We start from the raw sequence: 16,653 nt of genomic DNA, 5'->3' as shown, positions 1-16,653 counted from the left end.
CTGCACTCAGAGCAGGAAGCAGACGGCAAGGGACCTGAAGGACACCGACGGGTGAGTATGTACTGTTTGTTTTTTTACGTTTACGCTGGTAACCAGGGTAAACATCGGGTTACTAAGCGTGGCCCTGCGCTTAGTTACCCGATGTTTACCCTGGTTACCCGGGGACTTCGGCATCGCTCCAGCGCCGTGATTGCAACGTGTGACCGCAGTCTACGACGCTGGAGCGATGATCATACGACGCTGCGACGTCACGAATCGTGCCGTCGCAGCGATGAAAATTTCAGTGTGTGACGGTACCCTAAGAGTTAATTTAATCTCTTCACTCATCTGTATAGAACCAGCAGCAGCCAAGCAAGACAGAAGGTTGTGGGATTTACTTCTGCTGCTCTATAATACACAGGAATCTATCTTAGTATATGTGCAGGCAGGGTATTTTATCATTTTGAAGAAAGAAGCCACTTCATGAAAACAGTGGTGGTGTTTTTCCTGTCTCTTTTGTCGTTTTCAAGGTGGCTACGCAACTGCTGCCTTTTATTTCTTTCTATTTTATGTATAACATAGTGATGACTACCGAACGGAAGCTGTTTAAAGATTGGTCCGACCACTCCTTTTAGTTGCTTCACAGCTTTCTTAAGCTTGAAAAGCGGTTGAAAGAAGTTAAAAAAGATGGAACTTATGCACAGCAAGTCAGTTTGACATTTGGTCCGTTCTTTTTTTTTTTTTTTTTTTTACGTTTATTGAGCACTTTTTCAGGTGGGTTCCATGCAGAATCCTGCCGTTTTTAAAAGACGTGCATACGCAACCTTATATTGCCAAAATACTACACCCAGCATGAAGACAGCACAGGTTCTCCTTTGCAGTTACCTACTTTTCCTCCCACACAGTGGTATCGCCAAGCTGGGGAGCAGGAAGTCTCTCACATCTGTTATATAGGGAGGCAGCAGCAAACCCCAAATTTAGCTGACTTCTGTTTCTCCTCCTAAAAGGCCAGTGTTTTTATAACTAAGTTAGTAAGGATTTTTTTTATATTTACCTAGTTGTACATATTTGAGAGGGAATTATACATGCTTTGAGTTTTACTATATGTCCTATTTAAGTACCAGATAGCCAAAACTTTATGCAAAACTTAAAAATGTGCTTTTAATTATGAACTCCTCTTACAAATAGTAACCCAAAGCCTACCACATTTCTAAAAGAATATTTGCATATAATAAAAAACATACTTCTAATCCTAAACCAGAAATCATACGTTTTGTTTCCTAGCTGATCAACCACTAAAATCATTGTAGGAACAAAGCCCCCACTGTATATACTTATGTGTTTGAGTCCTCACAAGTACATGAACTCTCCAAAAGTCTATATAGGAAAGATTTGGTTTTCAACAGAAAATTGGATAATGGCTATAGTGCTACATAATGCATTTAGGTTGCTTAGTGTACATTAGTGTGTATGTTTATTTCTCCTGGTACAACCGTCAGCTAAGTGTCTTTTCTTTGGTTTCTTATAGGACAAGAGAAAAGAAGAGGGAAGATGGCAAATGGAGGGACTATGACAGACATAGGGACAAGTATGACTGGAGGAGAACAAGAAGCAAAAGCCCTATCAAAAGCAGGCCTCCGAATCGGAGTAGGAGCCGTAGCAGAGGAAGAAGCAGAGATCGGGAATCTGCCAGGAGCAGAGGTAATGTCCACGTTCAGAGAAACTAAAAAGCTGACGATACAGAGAATTGTCATGTCATATTTGTTTCTGCTTTTCATTTGTAAACAAAGAAATGACAAAGATCCCTTCTTGTGAGGATGGGGGAAGGCAAGTGATTTAAGGGGAATCTCCTCCCCCCCCCCCCCCCCCCCATTTATTTTTCAGCAATTGAAGAAAAAAAAAAAGTACCGTATATACTTAAGTATAAGCCGACCCGAGTATAAGCCGACCCCCCTAATTTTGCCACAAAAAACTGGGAAAACGTAATGACTCGAGTATAAGCCTAGGGTGGAAAATACAGCAGCTACTGGTGAATTTCAAAAATAAAAATAGATACCAATAAAAGTAAAATTAATTGAGACATCAGAAGTTTAAGTGTTTTTGAATATCCATATTGAATCAGGAGCCCCATGTAATGCTCCATACAGTTCATGATGGGCCCCATAAGATGCTCCATACAAAATACGCCCCATATAATGCTCCATACAGTTTATGATGGGCAGAGGGCGGTGCGCACTAATCGCGTCATTGCACCCTCTGACCTGAGCGTCACTGCAAAGGACAGGGAAGACGCAGCGGTGGCGACGGTGGAACGGGGAACAGGTGAATATCGCGCTCTGCGTTATACTCACCTGCTCCTGGCGCGGTCCCTGCACGTCTGTTCCCCGGCGCCGGCAGCTTCTTCCTGTAGTGAGTGGTCACATGGTACCACTCATTACAGTAATGAATATGCGGCTCCACCCCTATGGGAGTCCATATTCATTACTGTAATGAGCGGTACCATGTGACTGCTCACTGCAGTAAGAAGCTACCGGCACCTGGAGAACCAGGGACTGCAGGAACCGCGCCAGGAGCAGGTGAGTATTAATACACAGCTCCACTCCCCCTCCCCTGCCGACCCCTGGGTATGACTCGAGTATAAGCTGAGGGGGGCACTTTCAGCCTAAAAAAAAATTGGCTGAAATTCTCAGCTTATACTCTAGTATATACAGTAAATTGTATTTAAAATGAAGTATTTACATTTTTATAGAATAAGATATGAACCATAATTAAAAAACTTTTGAGATTTTCAACTTTCAGACACCTTGCGTCATACCTCCCTTCTTCTGCATGTTTACGAAAGGATAAGGGTGAATGAAGTTTCGGATCACAGTACAGGGCCATTATGTTGGTGACTGCAATGTGGTACAGAGATGTGGACATTTTCACCCATAATGGCTGGCAGTGCTGATTCTGTTAGCACTGTGCTGCTCATTGGTCTTTACAGAGATCTGAGCGGAGCAGTCCTTACACTGCTCCTGCATCGCTTAGATCATCGTGATTACACAATGCGTCTTCTGAATCAGGAACGTCTGACGAGTGGCGTGCACCTTGCTATGCCATGCCATAAATCTTTCTTCAGTCTCGGAGTAAGATTTCTGGTGTAGGGAAAGCCATGGCTCATCAGGAATTAAACAAGCTGTGCCGTCACGCCACCGTTTGTGCCCGCGTCACATCCCAGCTTCCTCCATTTTAACCGAGCCTGGAGAAACTGACTTAAGAACTCTTACGTCACAATATTTTTGCGCTACTTGGTGTTGCTCAAAAATGTTCCAACTTTTTAAAGAAATCTAATCTAAGCATCGATTCAATCCAGGGAGGAATAAAAAATGTGGTTTATCCAGGCGCTGCCACAAAGGGTGACATGCCAGATGGTAAGTTAAGATTTTTTTATTATTATTATTATTTCCTAATGATAACAAAACTACACGTTTCTGGGACAGTCTGTCCCTTTCATAGGGTATAGTTACGCATAACGCATAGTTTTGTTACCATTAGAAAATAAGTAAAAAAATCTTACTTGCCATCTAGCTCGTCATACTTTGTGGCAGCGCCCAGATAAACAGCGTATTGTCCTCCTCCCTGGATTTTCCATTGGTTCGTTGCCTTTATATTGGGACAGGCGGTCGGTGCAGCAGCCTTGGGTTTTCTTCTGTAAGCATCCAATTCAAGCACAGCTGCCATTTTGTATTCTGTGCCTGAAAAATGATTTATGTGGTGGGTGCACTGTTTCTTAGGGTATGTGCACACACAATTTTTTTTTTTCTTCAGGATGATTCTGCCTGGAACCCGGCTAAAAAAGCACTAATAAAAATCCCAAAAGAATGAAACTGCAATGTCAAAACCATTTTCTGTGCATAGGTTAAGTCTTCAGTAACTTCTCTTAACCACTTCTGGCATCGAAAGCCGTGAAACTGCTAAAAGAATGAATCGGTCCATCCTTTCTGGCAGCTTCCGCTTGGAAGCCACCACTATGTAATATGTGAAATAAATAAAAACATTGACCGTAAGGCCGCCACAAAAGATGTCCAAATAGACGTCATAAAAAGGGCTTCAGGTAAACCGCCACTGGCGTATTCATGATGTGTCTTAAAAAAGCGATGGGGTAATGCTGCCGTCTTAATTAAAATAAAATAAAATAAAAAAAAGGTTGTGTGTACATACCCTTGCTTACTACTTGATTCCGGTGTTATTTTTCCCCACTTAATGTGAAGGAGTGCCTCTGCTTTTGCAGCAATTAAGTCCCCTTTACTCTGAGCTTCAGCTTGGGGAGTTTGGCCAAATATAACCTAGTTTGTCTAATTTATTCACTAGTGTATTCCAGCAAATGCGTGCATTTTCATAGGCGTGAGCTATTGTTGAGAGATTGAAGAGTGATACTACGCTGCCAGTGTCGGAACCCGCAGCATTTCACTCTTCTATGCCGGCTTGGCTCCAATGGACCACTGGTTCTCCAGGTTTGGCTGGTCTTACCTGGAAATGAATCAAGTCACCCAAGTTTTTGCATGGAGAAGTAATGTATTATTCAGATATGTTCTTATTTCTGCTATGTTATTTCTCAATCTTTCCAAGAAACCTTCCTTTTTTGCCCTTGTTTCTTATGCTTGTCCAGAAGTGTGGGCCAGACTTACATGGTAGCTGCTCTACTGTATATACTGGATAGTATTGTGCCAATTGTTCTGTTATGTGCATGACCCTTTGATGAAATATATTTTTTTTATATGTTTAGACGTATGGGTTTTGGTTCTTACTTGTACACGTTTAGGCTGGTGTCATAGTCTGTATATTGACCCTGGTGTGTCTGTGGGAGAGGGAAAAGTTGGAGCTTGACACGCTGAGACATATATCATAAGCCATTGCAATTGAATATAGCTGGTGGGTGCCGTACCTGCTAGTGATGTAAGCCGAAATGAGGAAGAAGGATGGCTGTTCCCAGCACGTCCACCCAGTTTAAATAAATTGTCTTTTTATTAGAACATTTTTAAAAACAATTTTTTAAATTGATAGAGGCTCTGCCTGACGCGATTCTAGCACACCACGGTGCCCTTAGTCATAGAATATTGACCCTGGTGTCTGACCCGGCCAGAGGGCTATTGACCCGAACTCAGTGGCTTCATAGGCATTCATGACTATTGAATTCAGTTCAGGAGACCCAGGGCCAGTCGAAACATCATGGTCCATACTTAGACTGAGAAACACAGTTGTGTGAAACCGGCCTTACCAAGAGTTGAGTAAAAGTTTTGAACGGAAGCTTTACAAAATGCCACAGTATTCTGAGCTGTAACCTATGCAAGAACCACCCATTCTCTTTTTTTTAGATTTGTGTCTTTGTATAGGAATTCTTAATTTAAGGCGTAAGTCATTGCCATGAAGAGCAGTTATTGCAGCTGTATGTGCAAGAGATGTTTGTTCAGCAAATTTGCCCGTCGGCCATCGTTTCCAGCTGGGTTGTTGAATATCTCTGTGGGAAGAAACTTTGGTATTTGTATGCAAATCTCACAAATGAAACTTCAGCAAATAAACTTGACACAAATGATTTTTTTCTAGATCACCGGGAGAGGACGAAGTTTGAGTCTGAAAGGAGTGATGTGGAATCTTCTTACACTCCTGCTTCCCAGCCAGCGAGCATCTCCAACGAGCCGCAGTATTCCTCTGGTGGGCAGGCTGCACCCAGCACTGTGACTGTCATCGCACCTGCTCACCACCCCGAGAGCACAACAGAAATATGGTCTAATTACTATAACAACCACACCCCACCCAATTCATTTACTAGGAACCCACCCCCAAAACGACGCTGCAGAGATTATGATGGTAAGAAATTAATTAATTAAAAAACTAAATAAATAAAAGCAGATTTTACTCCCCTGCCCATAAAGTACTTCACACTCAAGGGCACCTTTATGAAAGTTAAAGCCAAAAAGTCAGACCCAGCACTTCTATATTTGAAGTACAAGATGTCAGCTGCTATTTTCCTTGTATGCTATGTCTACATGCACAAACCTTCACAAAATGTTTAAAAGGCATTCTAAATCTGTAAGGTTGAACCTGGACCGGTGGCCGGTTTCTCACATCTGTTTTGTGGTCCATAGTCAGTCCGCAAAGCACAAACTGGCTATGGGTCTCCTGACCCGAACTTGGGATTTGAGGTTGCAGAGCTTGGATCAGGAGACTCTGGACCAAGTCCATGCATTGCTGTCAAAGTACGGACTTCCAAACATGTTCCTGTAAAACCAGCCTAAAATATTAAATCTCCAGATGTTTTAAGATTTTAGACCTCCATTCACATTAGAGAAAAGTAAACTAAATTTGCTGATTTTAGTGGGACTCTCAATCATGTATCTGTGGGAAGTCCTGACGCCTCCCCAACAGATTGACAGAGGAGAGAAGGATCAGGCATGTTGTATTTCCATGCTGCACACATATTCTAATATGGAGTACCATAGCAGAAAATAAGTGAAAAAATGATCATTATAAAAATAAATTTATTAGATAATTATTAAAAATTGACAAACAATTATAATAAAAAGGGGAGAAAAACCACCAGTACTTGAAGGAAAAACATAGCAAGGTACAAATCCAACCAAGAGAGTATCTAATAACCAGTAACCATATATATTAGATAAAAAAAAAATGGCGGTTATATAATGCAACAGTAAATGCACAGCGGGGTATAGAAAGGTCCGTACAGGATTTGCTATGGTATGTATAAGTATATCCCTCCTTAAATAAAGGGCAAGCAAAAAAGTGGTATAAATCCAGAGAATGCAACACCCGGTTGCTAATAGACTCGAAAATACCTATGCCTGTAATGCCAGAAAGAAAGAGGGAAAATGACTGTACGGACCTTTCTATACACCGCTGTGCATTTACTGTTGCATTATATAACCGCCATTTTTTATCTAATATATATGGTTACTGGTTATTAGATACTCTCTTGTTGGATTTGTACCTTGCTAAGTTTTTCCTTCAAGTACTGGTGGTTTTTCCTCCCCTTTTTATTATAATTGTTTGTCAATTTTTAATAATTATCCAATAAATTTATTTTTATAATCATTTTTTCACTTCTTTTCTGCTATGGTACTCCATATTAGAATATGTGTGCAATATTGTTGAAGTGACTCTATGGCAATAATAAATGTTGTATTTCCATGCCCAATCTTTTGGTTCTCATGAGATAGAAGCCACTGACTGAGGTGTCTGACACTGCCTTTATTCACTCCCCTCCCCCCCATTGAAAAGAAATGAACTCCGAGCCGCACCGAGCTTCACATGTGTGTGGTGGATTTGGGGATGAGAGCCGTATGGTGGACAGCTATCTTGGGTGTATGGTCATCACTTTAGTAGTAGATTCATGAGAGCTGCTTGGTGGACAGCTGTATCTTGGGTGTATAGTCCTCACTCTAGCAGTAGATTTGGGCATGAGAGCTGCACGGTGGACAGCTATCTTGGGTGTATGGTCATCACTTTAGCAGTAGATTCGGGCATGAGAGCTGCACGGTGGACAGCTATCTTGGGTGTATGGTCATCACTTTAGCAGTAGATTTGGGCATGAGAGCTGCTTGGTGGACAGCTATCTTGGGTGTATAGTCCTCACTCTAGCAGTAGATTTGGGCATGAGAGCTGCACGGTAGACAGCTATCTTGGGTGTATGGTCATCACTTTAGCAGTAGATTTGGGGATGAGAGCTGCACGGTGGACAGCTATCTTGGGTGTCTAGTCCTCACTTTAGCAGTAGATTTGGGCATGAGAGCTGCACGATGGACAGCTATCTTGGGTGTATGGTCATCACTTTAGCAGTACATAGATATTTCTTGATATATCCCTTGCTGCCTGCATGTAAGCTTCAAATATTCAAGATGTGAAAGCAGGAGAATGAGGAGTATATAGTACTTTTATATATATATATAAACAATGTCTTTATTAGTACAAATGTTAAAAACCGAGATCAGTAGTACAACATAGTATAGGCATTCCTAATCAGACACAGGGGGAGCTTACCGCCACTTTGCCCCCCTATATAAATGAGTGGCTACACACAGAGGGAAGAAAAAAAGCCCATGTGGAGAGTAAAGTTGGCCAGCCTGGATGTATACAAAACGGTCCAAGCGAAGGTCGGATTGAAATAACTAATTCTAAGTACTCCGTAATAAAAACATAGACATGACCAATAGGCTTACCAACAGGGAGGGCAGAGGAGAGGAGGCCTGCCGGAAAAAAGCGCTTTTTTTTTTTTGTCTGATTAGGAATGCCTATACTATGTTGTATTACTGATCTCTGTTTTTAACATTTGTACTAATAAAGACATTGTTTATATATATAAAAGTACTATATGCTCCGTATTCTCCTGCTTTCATATGTACTTTATGGAGCGGACATAATTTGTCTGGGGGCACATCACTTATACAGTCATGGCCAAAAGTATTCACACCTCTGCAATTCTGTCAGATAATACTCATTTTCTTCCTGAAAATGATTGCGAACACAAATTCTTTGTTATTATCTTCATTTAATTTGTCTTAAATGAAAAACCACAAAAGAGAATGAAGCAAAAAGCAAAACATTGATCATTTCACACAAAAGTATTGGCACCCTCAGCCTAATACTTGGTCGCACAACCTTTAGCCAAAATAACTGTGACCAAACGCTTCCGGTAACCATCAATGAGTTTCCTACAATGCTCTGCTGGAATTTTAGACCATTCTTTGGCAAACTGCTCCAGGTCCCTGATATTTGAAGGGGGCCTTCTCCAAACTGCCATTTTTAGATCTCTCCACAGGTGTTCTATGGGATTCAGGTCTGGACTCATTGCTAGCCACCTTAGAAGTCTCCAGTGCTTTCTCTCAAACCACGTTCTAGTGCTTTTTGAAGTGTGTTTTGGGTCATTGTCCTGCTGGAAGACCCATGACCTCTGAGGGAGACCCAGCTTTCTCACACTGGGCCCTACATTATGCTGCAAAATTTGTTGGTAGTCTTCAGACTTCATAATGCCATGCACACGGTCAAGCAGTCCAGTGCCAGAGGCGGCAAAGCAACCCCAAAACATCAGGAAACCTCCGCCATGTTTGACTGTAGGGACCGTGTTCTTTTCTTTGAATGCCTCTTTTTTTCTCCTGTAAACTCTGTTGATGCCTTTGCCCAAAAAGCTCTACTTTTGTCTCATCTGACCAGAGAACATTCTTCCAAAACTTTAGGCTTTTTCAGGTAGGTTTTGGCAAACTACAGCCTGGCGTTTTTATGTCTCGGGGTAAGAAGTGGGGTCTTCCTGGGTCTCCTACCATACATTCCCTTTTCATTCAGGCACCGACGGATAATACGGGTTGACACTGTGGTACCCTCGGACTGCAGGGCAGCTTGAACTTGTTTGGATGTTAGTCGAGGTTCTTTATCCAACATCCGCACAATCTTGCGTTGAAATCTCTTGTCCATTTTTCTTTTCCGTCCACATCTAGGGAGGTTAGCCACAGTGCCATGGGCTTTACACTTCTTGATGACACTGCGCATGGTAGACACAGGAACATTCAGGTCTTTGGAGATGGACTTGTAGCCTTGAGATTGCTCATGCTTCCTCACAATTTGGTTTCTCAAGTCCTCAGACAGTTCTTTGGTCTTCTTTCTTTTCTCCATGCTCAATGTGGTACACACAAGGACACAGGACAGAGGTTGAGTCAACTTTAATCCATGTCAACTGGCTGCAAGTGTGATTTAGTTATTGCCAACACTTGTTAGGTGCCACAGGTAAGTTACAGGTGCTGTTAATTACACTAATTAGAGAAGCATCACATGATTTTTCGAACAGCGCCAATACTTTTGTCCACCCCCTTTTTTATGTTTGGTGTGGAATTATATCCAATTTGGCTTTAGGACAATTCTTTTTGTGTTTTTTTCATTTAAGACAAATTAAATGAAGATAATAGTAACAAAGAATTTGTGTTTGCAATCATTTTCAGGAAGAAACTGAGTATTATCTGACAGAATTGCGGGGGTGTCAATACTTTCGGCCATGACTGTATGTGCTTTTGCCCAGACTGCCTTTATGACGTTGGGACCTTTGTTATTACTAAATATTCAAGATGGTAGCACCACTGTGTACCTACAATAGATAAATTCTGAATATCAGTTGTTCGGAAAGGCACTTATTTGGTGGGAATATTATTTTCTCCTTGGTTAAAGGAATTATTCTTATTGGAAACATTTGTGCACTCTGTACTTCTAAATCCTTTATACCGTAATTATTTTTTTTTTTTCTTTCTTTAATACAGAGCGAGGATATTGTGTTCTTGGTGACCTCTGTCAATATGATCATGGAAATGACCCTTTAATAGTGGATGAGGTGTCATTGCCTAGCATGATTCCCTTCCCTCCTCCCCCTGGACTTCCTCCCCCTGGCATTCTGATGCACCCGATACCTGCTCCAGCCCATAATATGAGAATGCCAGTTCCACGACCTATGACCCAGCCCCCTCCTGTTGTCCATCCTGCTCCAAGTAAGTATCCTACGTCTAGATCATTCTTGTTGGCTGAGCATTGTGTAGTATGGCATAGTCTGCAAGATTGACTTCTTTTTATATATTTGCATTTAAATCCCTCCTCTGTGATGATATATATTATACACCCACACATCACAAGACACATTGGGAGAGCTGTATAGAAATTGTCGCGAAGATAAAGTGGTGTAAATGTCCATGGCAACCAATTAGGTCACTGCTTTTATTTTCCAAATCCTCTGAAAAGTGTGAGTTAAAAGTTGAGAGTTGAAACTTGATTTGGCGCCAGTGGCAAATGGTCCTGATTTCTTTTGCACAAGTTTTGTTTCATCTTGCCTACTTAATGCTGATAATAGACATATCTTTGCTCTCTTGGTGCTAGGGGACAATTTTACCCCGAAATATTAAAAAAAATAAATCTATTTTTCTTCCAAACATGCAGGACTTCCATTGACACATTCAGGCTTTGTAAATAACCGTGAACAGCCAGGAACAAGTACTGTGCCCAGTCTTGCACCAGTAGGGGGAAGGCTCCCTCCTCCATTACCTCCTCAGAATCTACTCTACTCTGTTTCTGAACGTAAGCATAGCTTCTCACTACCCCTCTGTTTGGGATCAGAATATCGGTACCTGTCTCAACGCTTCATCACTTCATCTTCCCCTTTAGCGTAATACTAACCTTGGCTTGGGCTGCTCATAACGTGTATCCTCATCACTATTAAGATTGGGATGAACCGCTCTTATTCAATTAAAGTACTCCCTTTTAAATCCTTGTAGGTCTGATATTTAAAGAGAAGCTGACACCTGATGCATGCTACCCAATCCATGTGTAGCAAGTATCAGGCACTGGCTGTTTGACTCTGAAACACTACAGCATTTTGGAGAAAAACATGTTTTTAATAGTCGCTGGGGCGCCACACATCTTCCTGAGACTCTACCTGCAGAACTAATTTTACCAGTGTGTGATATGTAATGACTGACACTTTGCACTCAGAATCGCAGCTCTGCAGTGAGATCAGCACTAACACCGTACAGCAGAAGTGAACTTCGTGTTATTACAAACACATCTGCAGCAGCACTTGTCCTCTCATGGTGCCCTCAACTCTACTGCCGAGTGGTGCCTAATTCTAACCAACGCAGTACAGCAGAGTTGTTCAGTGTCTCATTGCAAGCACATTTGTGCTGAAGTCAGCTCTGCTGTACTGCCCCTCCCCCCACACTAGCTGCCTGCTAGATGGAAGCTGAAGTAATAAGAGACGATGACTGTCGCAGTGCAAATGTGCTAGTGCAGCAGAAGTGAACTTTGTCTAATTGGTGTTAAATCTCCTGTTTTGGTTCTCATCTCACTGTAGAGATCTGTCAGCATATGTGTTATGCATGAGAGCAAAGTGTCAGTCATTACATGTCACATTTTCGTTTAAAACAAGCTCTGGAGACCGATTATCAGGGAGATCATTTACATATAGGAGAAATGTGGCTTCCTCTGGCATCAGATTGCAGGTATCAATGTATCACTATATTCATCGTCCTATGACCCACATGCCCATTTAGACTGCTTAGGAGGGTCCGTCCTACTGACAGATGCCCTTTGATAAGGTGATTGTTTAGGCTAGGTTCTGTGCATCGTCTCTATAGTTTTTGCATTTAACCATTAGTTAATTTCATCTATTAGTATCCCTAAATGACAATTATGTGCCAGTGCAGTTTAAAATAAGTCTTTACGTTCTTTATTTTCCTAGATACGTATGAGCCTGATGGGTACAATCCTGAAGCACCTAGTCTTACAAACACTGGCAGACCTGGATACCGGCAGTTCTTCACACGGACCCAGACACAGAGGCCAAATTTAATTGGGCTGACATCTTGTGAAATGGACACTGCACCGAGAGGTTAGTGGTCCGCCTCATGGATCATGTTGAGACTGTAAACGATGTAACTTTAAAAAAAAAAAAAAAAAAAACTGCACAAAAAATTAATAAAGCTCTAATCTTACAAATTCTGTTTAAAGGGGATGATGGTGCAAATGGGTATCAGCCAAGTCTCGTGTATGCGTACCATTGTGATAAGTAGGATTGGTACATGATACTTGATGGTCATTCACAAGACCTGGCACCAGCATTTCTTGTTTTCGAGTGTACAGATGAAAGATACTAGAGAAATACTTTTAAATATTGTTGTTTTTTTCTGAATTTTGGCCATTATTACCAGTTTTGTAGAATTTTTGGATATTTACTCATTTATTTTTTGTCTAGCTGCTAATATTGTCATCCAAACGGAGCCACCAGCTTCTACACCTGTAAATAGTAACCTCAACAGAGTGGTGGTCGAGCCGGAAAGGAAAAGAGCACTTGGAAATAATAATGATGGTCCATTTGCAAAGAAACCCTGGATGGACAAGTAAGGACACAAAAGCATGTTTTGTATTGTTAGTAGTCTGTCGCCCAGCTAGATAGATATTTTCTGATGACATCTCATTGTGGTAACCTGTGTCTTAGGAAAGGTTGTATCTGGCGAGCCCAAGTATATTATGAACCACATTCTGGTCCTTTTGAGACTGCATGCAATTGCAGAATTGGTCGACCCTGGCTGAGAACTGACAGGGCAGCGGTCATCCTTTCCTTACAGACTGGGCAGCCACAGTTTCTTCATACAGCACTACAAAATACTGTAATGTTTCTCTGTTCCAGGCTGGGAAACAACAACCATAACAAGCTGGGTTTTGGGAAGAAGATCCAGTACACAAATACCAAACTTGAAGTCCGGAAAATTCCTCAGGATCTAAATAACATTACCAAATTGAATGAGCACTTCAGCAAATTTGGAACCATAGTGAATATTCAGGTGAGTTCTAGTTCAGGATTATTTGGCCACAGGTACAAAATTGCTGTTAATATTCGTTATTCTAAAGGTCTTTATTTTTGTACAGCACCAGAAGGCAATATGGCTGTTAGTAATATTCTAGTGACTAAAAACATTAACACCCCCAAAATAAATACCGTATATGATCTTCTCCTGTCTAGTTCTCTCTAAAAAGTGAGTTTGTCTTGGATTACTGTGGAGTTGAGAGTAATAGTTGGAGCTTGTGTAAGATGCCCAGGATGGTAGCCATGGCTGCTTCATGATGCTTTGTCACATTACAAATAAATTATATCCCAGTCCATGTGTGTTGTACCCTGTACGTTGCATTGCACTCGCTTCCAATATATTCATGTCCTCAGTTCCAGGTACAGCCACACACACATCAAGGGGACAGCTGATTCGTTTTAACAAGTTGACTGGACAGTTCAAGTACATCAGTCTTTAACACACAGTATTGGGCACAGCCCCTTTCGCTGCTTGTTCTATCAACACAGCACATATTCATCATTTTCTAATGTTCAGCTTGGACTATCCCTAATTTAACAGATCCTGTTGGCACCAGGGATAACCCATCCGGTACCGCAATATTCCCAAAATCAGCTACGTTTCCCTCACACGGTTCCCTGTCCAGCTTCACCTGTATGGATGGGATTAAGGCACACCCCTCAGTTTCATGTTTGGGCTGTAGGCCCCTAACATTGCAGGAATGTCCACAGGAAGTTTTGTACGACCATGTACCACTAGACTAGAGTTTTTTGTCCACACCATGCTTCCTCCCACTGCACCTTGAACTTCATCTTGCCACCAATGAACACTTTCACTAACTGACCAAACCAGGAAGTGATTTAATGTCGCTTGCCCTAGCCACCTCCCAATATGGGCTAGTCATTTAACTGTATCTTGCCCAAGTGTTCCTACCGTTACTAGCCATCTCTAAGCTATATTCTATACTTCCCTATATCTGAGCTGAGTGCACCAACATTACCTCAGGCATTAACTTTGCAGTACCTATCAAGGTAGCATCAGTACAGATCACACTATACATTGTTCACATTACACCTTATACATTTTACATTTCTCATGACACAATGAAACACAGTAAAAACGCATGACCGTATTCACACTACACAATTATTGTCTTCAGGGGCAGGAACCTGGCAGCCTCGGTCACACACTTACACCTGTATGACACTTCACACAACTGCTATGTAAATTGCATGGCTAGGTTAAGGAGCACCTATCACCAACCTGGGGCTGCCCTTTTTTTTTTTTTTTTTTATTTATTTTTTTTTTTGAATGGCGATGATTTTTCTAAATATATTGGCAAAAGCACCCAGAAGTGTCACTAAAGTGCTCCCGGAAAGATCTGATATTCTGGCACCTGTCAGACCTCCAGCTCCTGGGTTGTGGAATTCTGGCATTGAGAGCAGGGTCCCACAACCCCCTATCTTTACACGAACTGCCTTCTGCCTCATCTTTTACCAAGTGATTACCTAACCCGTAACCCCTTTTAAGGTTGCTACTGTTAAGTGACATTTTGTAAATTTACCATGCATTGCTCTGTTAGTTCAAATCTATCTCTTCTAGGGCTCATTGAGGCTTGTGGGATTGTGCATTTCATGCCAAGATCGTACAACCCTGAAGTTCAAGCCCGACTTTTAGTAGATATTTAGAAAAATCACTAATGTTGGACTGCCCAGTGTTTTATTAAATAAAAACGGCCCAGACTAGTGATAGGTACTCTTTAACCCCTTCCCGACCCATGACGCCACGTAGGCGTCATGAAAGTCGGTGCCAATCCGACCCATGACGCCTATGTGGCGTCATGGAATGATCGCGTCCCTGCAGATCGGGTGAAAGGGTTAACTCCAATTTCACCCGATCTGCAGGGACAGGGGGAGTTGTACTTTAGCCCAGGGGGGGTGGCTTTGCCCCCACGTGGCTACGATTGCTCTGATTGGCTGTTGCACTTTCAACAGCCAATCAGAGCAATTTGCAATATTTCACCTATGAAAATGGTGAAATACTGCAATCCAGCCATGGCCGATGCTGCAATATCATCGGCCATGGCTGGAAATCCAGATCTGCCCCCCCACCGACACCGATCTCCTCCCCAGTCCTCCGTTCTGTCCCGTACTCCCCTCCGTCCTCCGTCCTCCTGTCCGCTCCTCCTGTCCACTCCCCCCCCCCCGTGCTCCGATCCACTCCCCCTGTGCTCCGATCCACCCCCTCATACTTACCGATCCTCCCGGAGTCCGTCCGTCTTCTCCCTGGGCGCCGCCATCTTCCAAAATGGCGGGCGCAGTGCGCCCGCCGAACCGGCCGGCAGATTCGTTCCATGTACATTTTGATCACTGTGATCAAAATAAACAAAATAGTAAATGAAACACCCCCCCCCCCCCCTTTATCACCCCCATAGGTAGGGACAATAATAAAATATTTTATTTTTTTTTCCCGGTAGGGTTAGGGGTAGAGTTAGGGTTAGGGGTAGGGTTAGAACTAGAGTTAGCGTTAGAATTAGGCTATGTGCACACGGTGCGGATTTGGCTGCGGATCCGCAGCGGATTGGCCGCTGCGGATTCGTAGCAGTGTTCCATCAGGTTTACAGTACCATGTAAACCTATGGAAAACCAAATCCGCTGTGCCCATGGTGCGGAAAATACCGCGCGGAAATGCTGCGTTGTATTTTCCGCAGCATGTCAATTCTTTGTGCGGATTTCGCAGCGTTTTACACCTGTTCCTCAATAGGAATCCGCAGGTGAAATACGCATAAAAAACACTGGAAATCCGTGGTAAATCCGCAGGTAAAACGCAGTGCCTTTTACCTGCGGATTTTTCAAAAATGGTGCGGAAAAATCTCACACGAATCCGCAACGTGGGCACATAGCCTTAGGGTTGGAATTAGAGTTAGGGTTGGAATTAAGGCTAGGGTTGGAAATAGGGTTAAGAATAGGCTTGTGGTTAGGGGTGTGTTGGGGTTAAAGTTGGGGTTGGGATTAGGGTTGTGGTTAGGGGTGTGTTGGGGTTAGGGTTGTGATTAGGGTTATGGCTAGAGTTGGGATTGGGGTTAGTGTTGGAGTTAGAATTGAGGGTTTTCCACTGTTTAGGCACATCAGGGGTCTCCAAACGCAACATGGCGCCACCATTGATTCCAGCCAATCTTGCGTTCAAAAAGTCAAATGGTGCTCCCTCCCTTCCGAGCCCCTACGTGCGCCCAAACAGTGGTTTACCCCCACATATGGGGTACCAGCGTACTCAGGACAAACTGGACAACAACTATTGGGGTCCAATT

At 42.6% G+C, this 16,653-nt stretch overlaps 1 protein-coding gene across 1 annotated transcript in view; it reads left to right on the top strand.

Annotated features, from left to right (window-relative positions):
• The window catches only part of RBM27 (RNA binding motif protein 27), a 107,334-nt gene that overhangs the window by 44,067 nt on the left and 46,614 nt on the right, over positions 1 to 16,653 (top strand). Inside the window, exons 5-11 of the mRNA XM_077265831.1 lie at positions 1,508 to 1,680; positions 5,566 to 5,829; positions 10,278 to 10,502; positions 10,945 to 11,082; positions 12,242 to 12,391; positions 12,755 to 12,899; positions 13,190 to 13,343. Coding sequence (XP_077121946.1) covers positions 1,508 to 1,680; positions 5,566 to 5,829; positions 10,278 to 10,502; positions 10,945 to 11,082; positions 12,242 to 12,391; positions 12,755 to 12,899; positions 13,190 to 13,343 — 1,249 coding nt within the window. The remainder of the gene's footprint in view (positions 1 to 1,507; positions 1,681 to 5,565; positions 5,830 to 10,277; positions 10,503 to 10,944; positions 11,083 to 12,241; positions 12,392 to 12,754; positions 12,900 to 13,189; positions 13,344 to 16,653) is intronic.

The sequence above is a fragment of the Ranitomeya variabilis genome, chromosome 5, assembly GCF_051348905.1.
Source record: "Ranitomeya variabilis isolate aRanVar5 chromosome 5, aRanVar5.hap1, whole genome shotgun sequence".
Lineage (NCBI taxonomy): Eukaryota > Metazoa > Chordata > Amphibia > Anura > Dendrobatidae > Ranitomeya > Ranitomeya variabilis.
The sequence above is the reverse complement of the archived record's forward strand: the minus strand, read 5'-3'. Positions and strand labels throughout refer to the sequence as shown.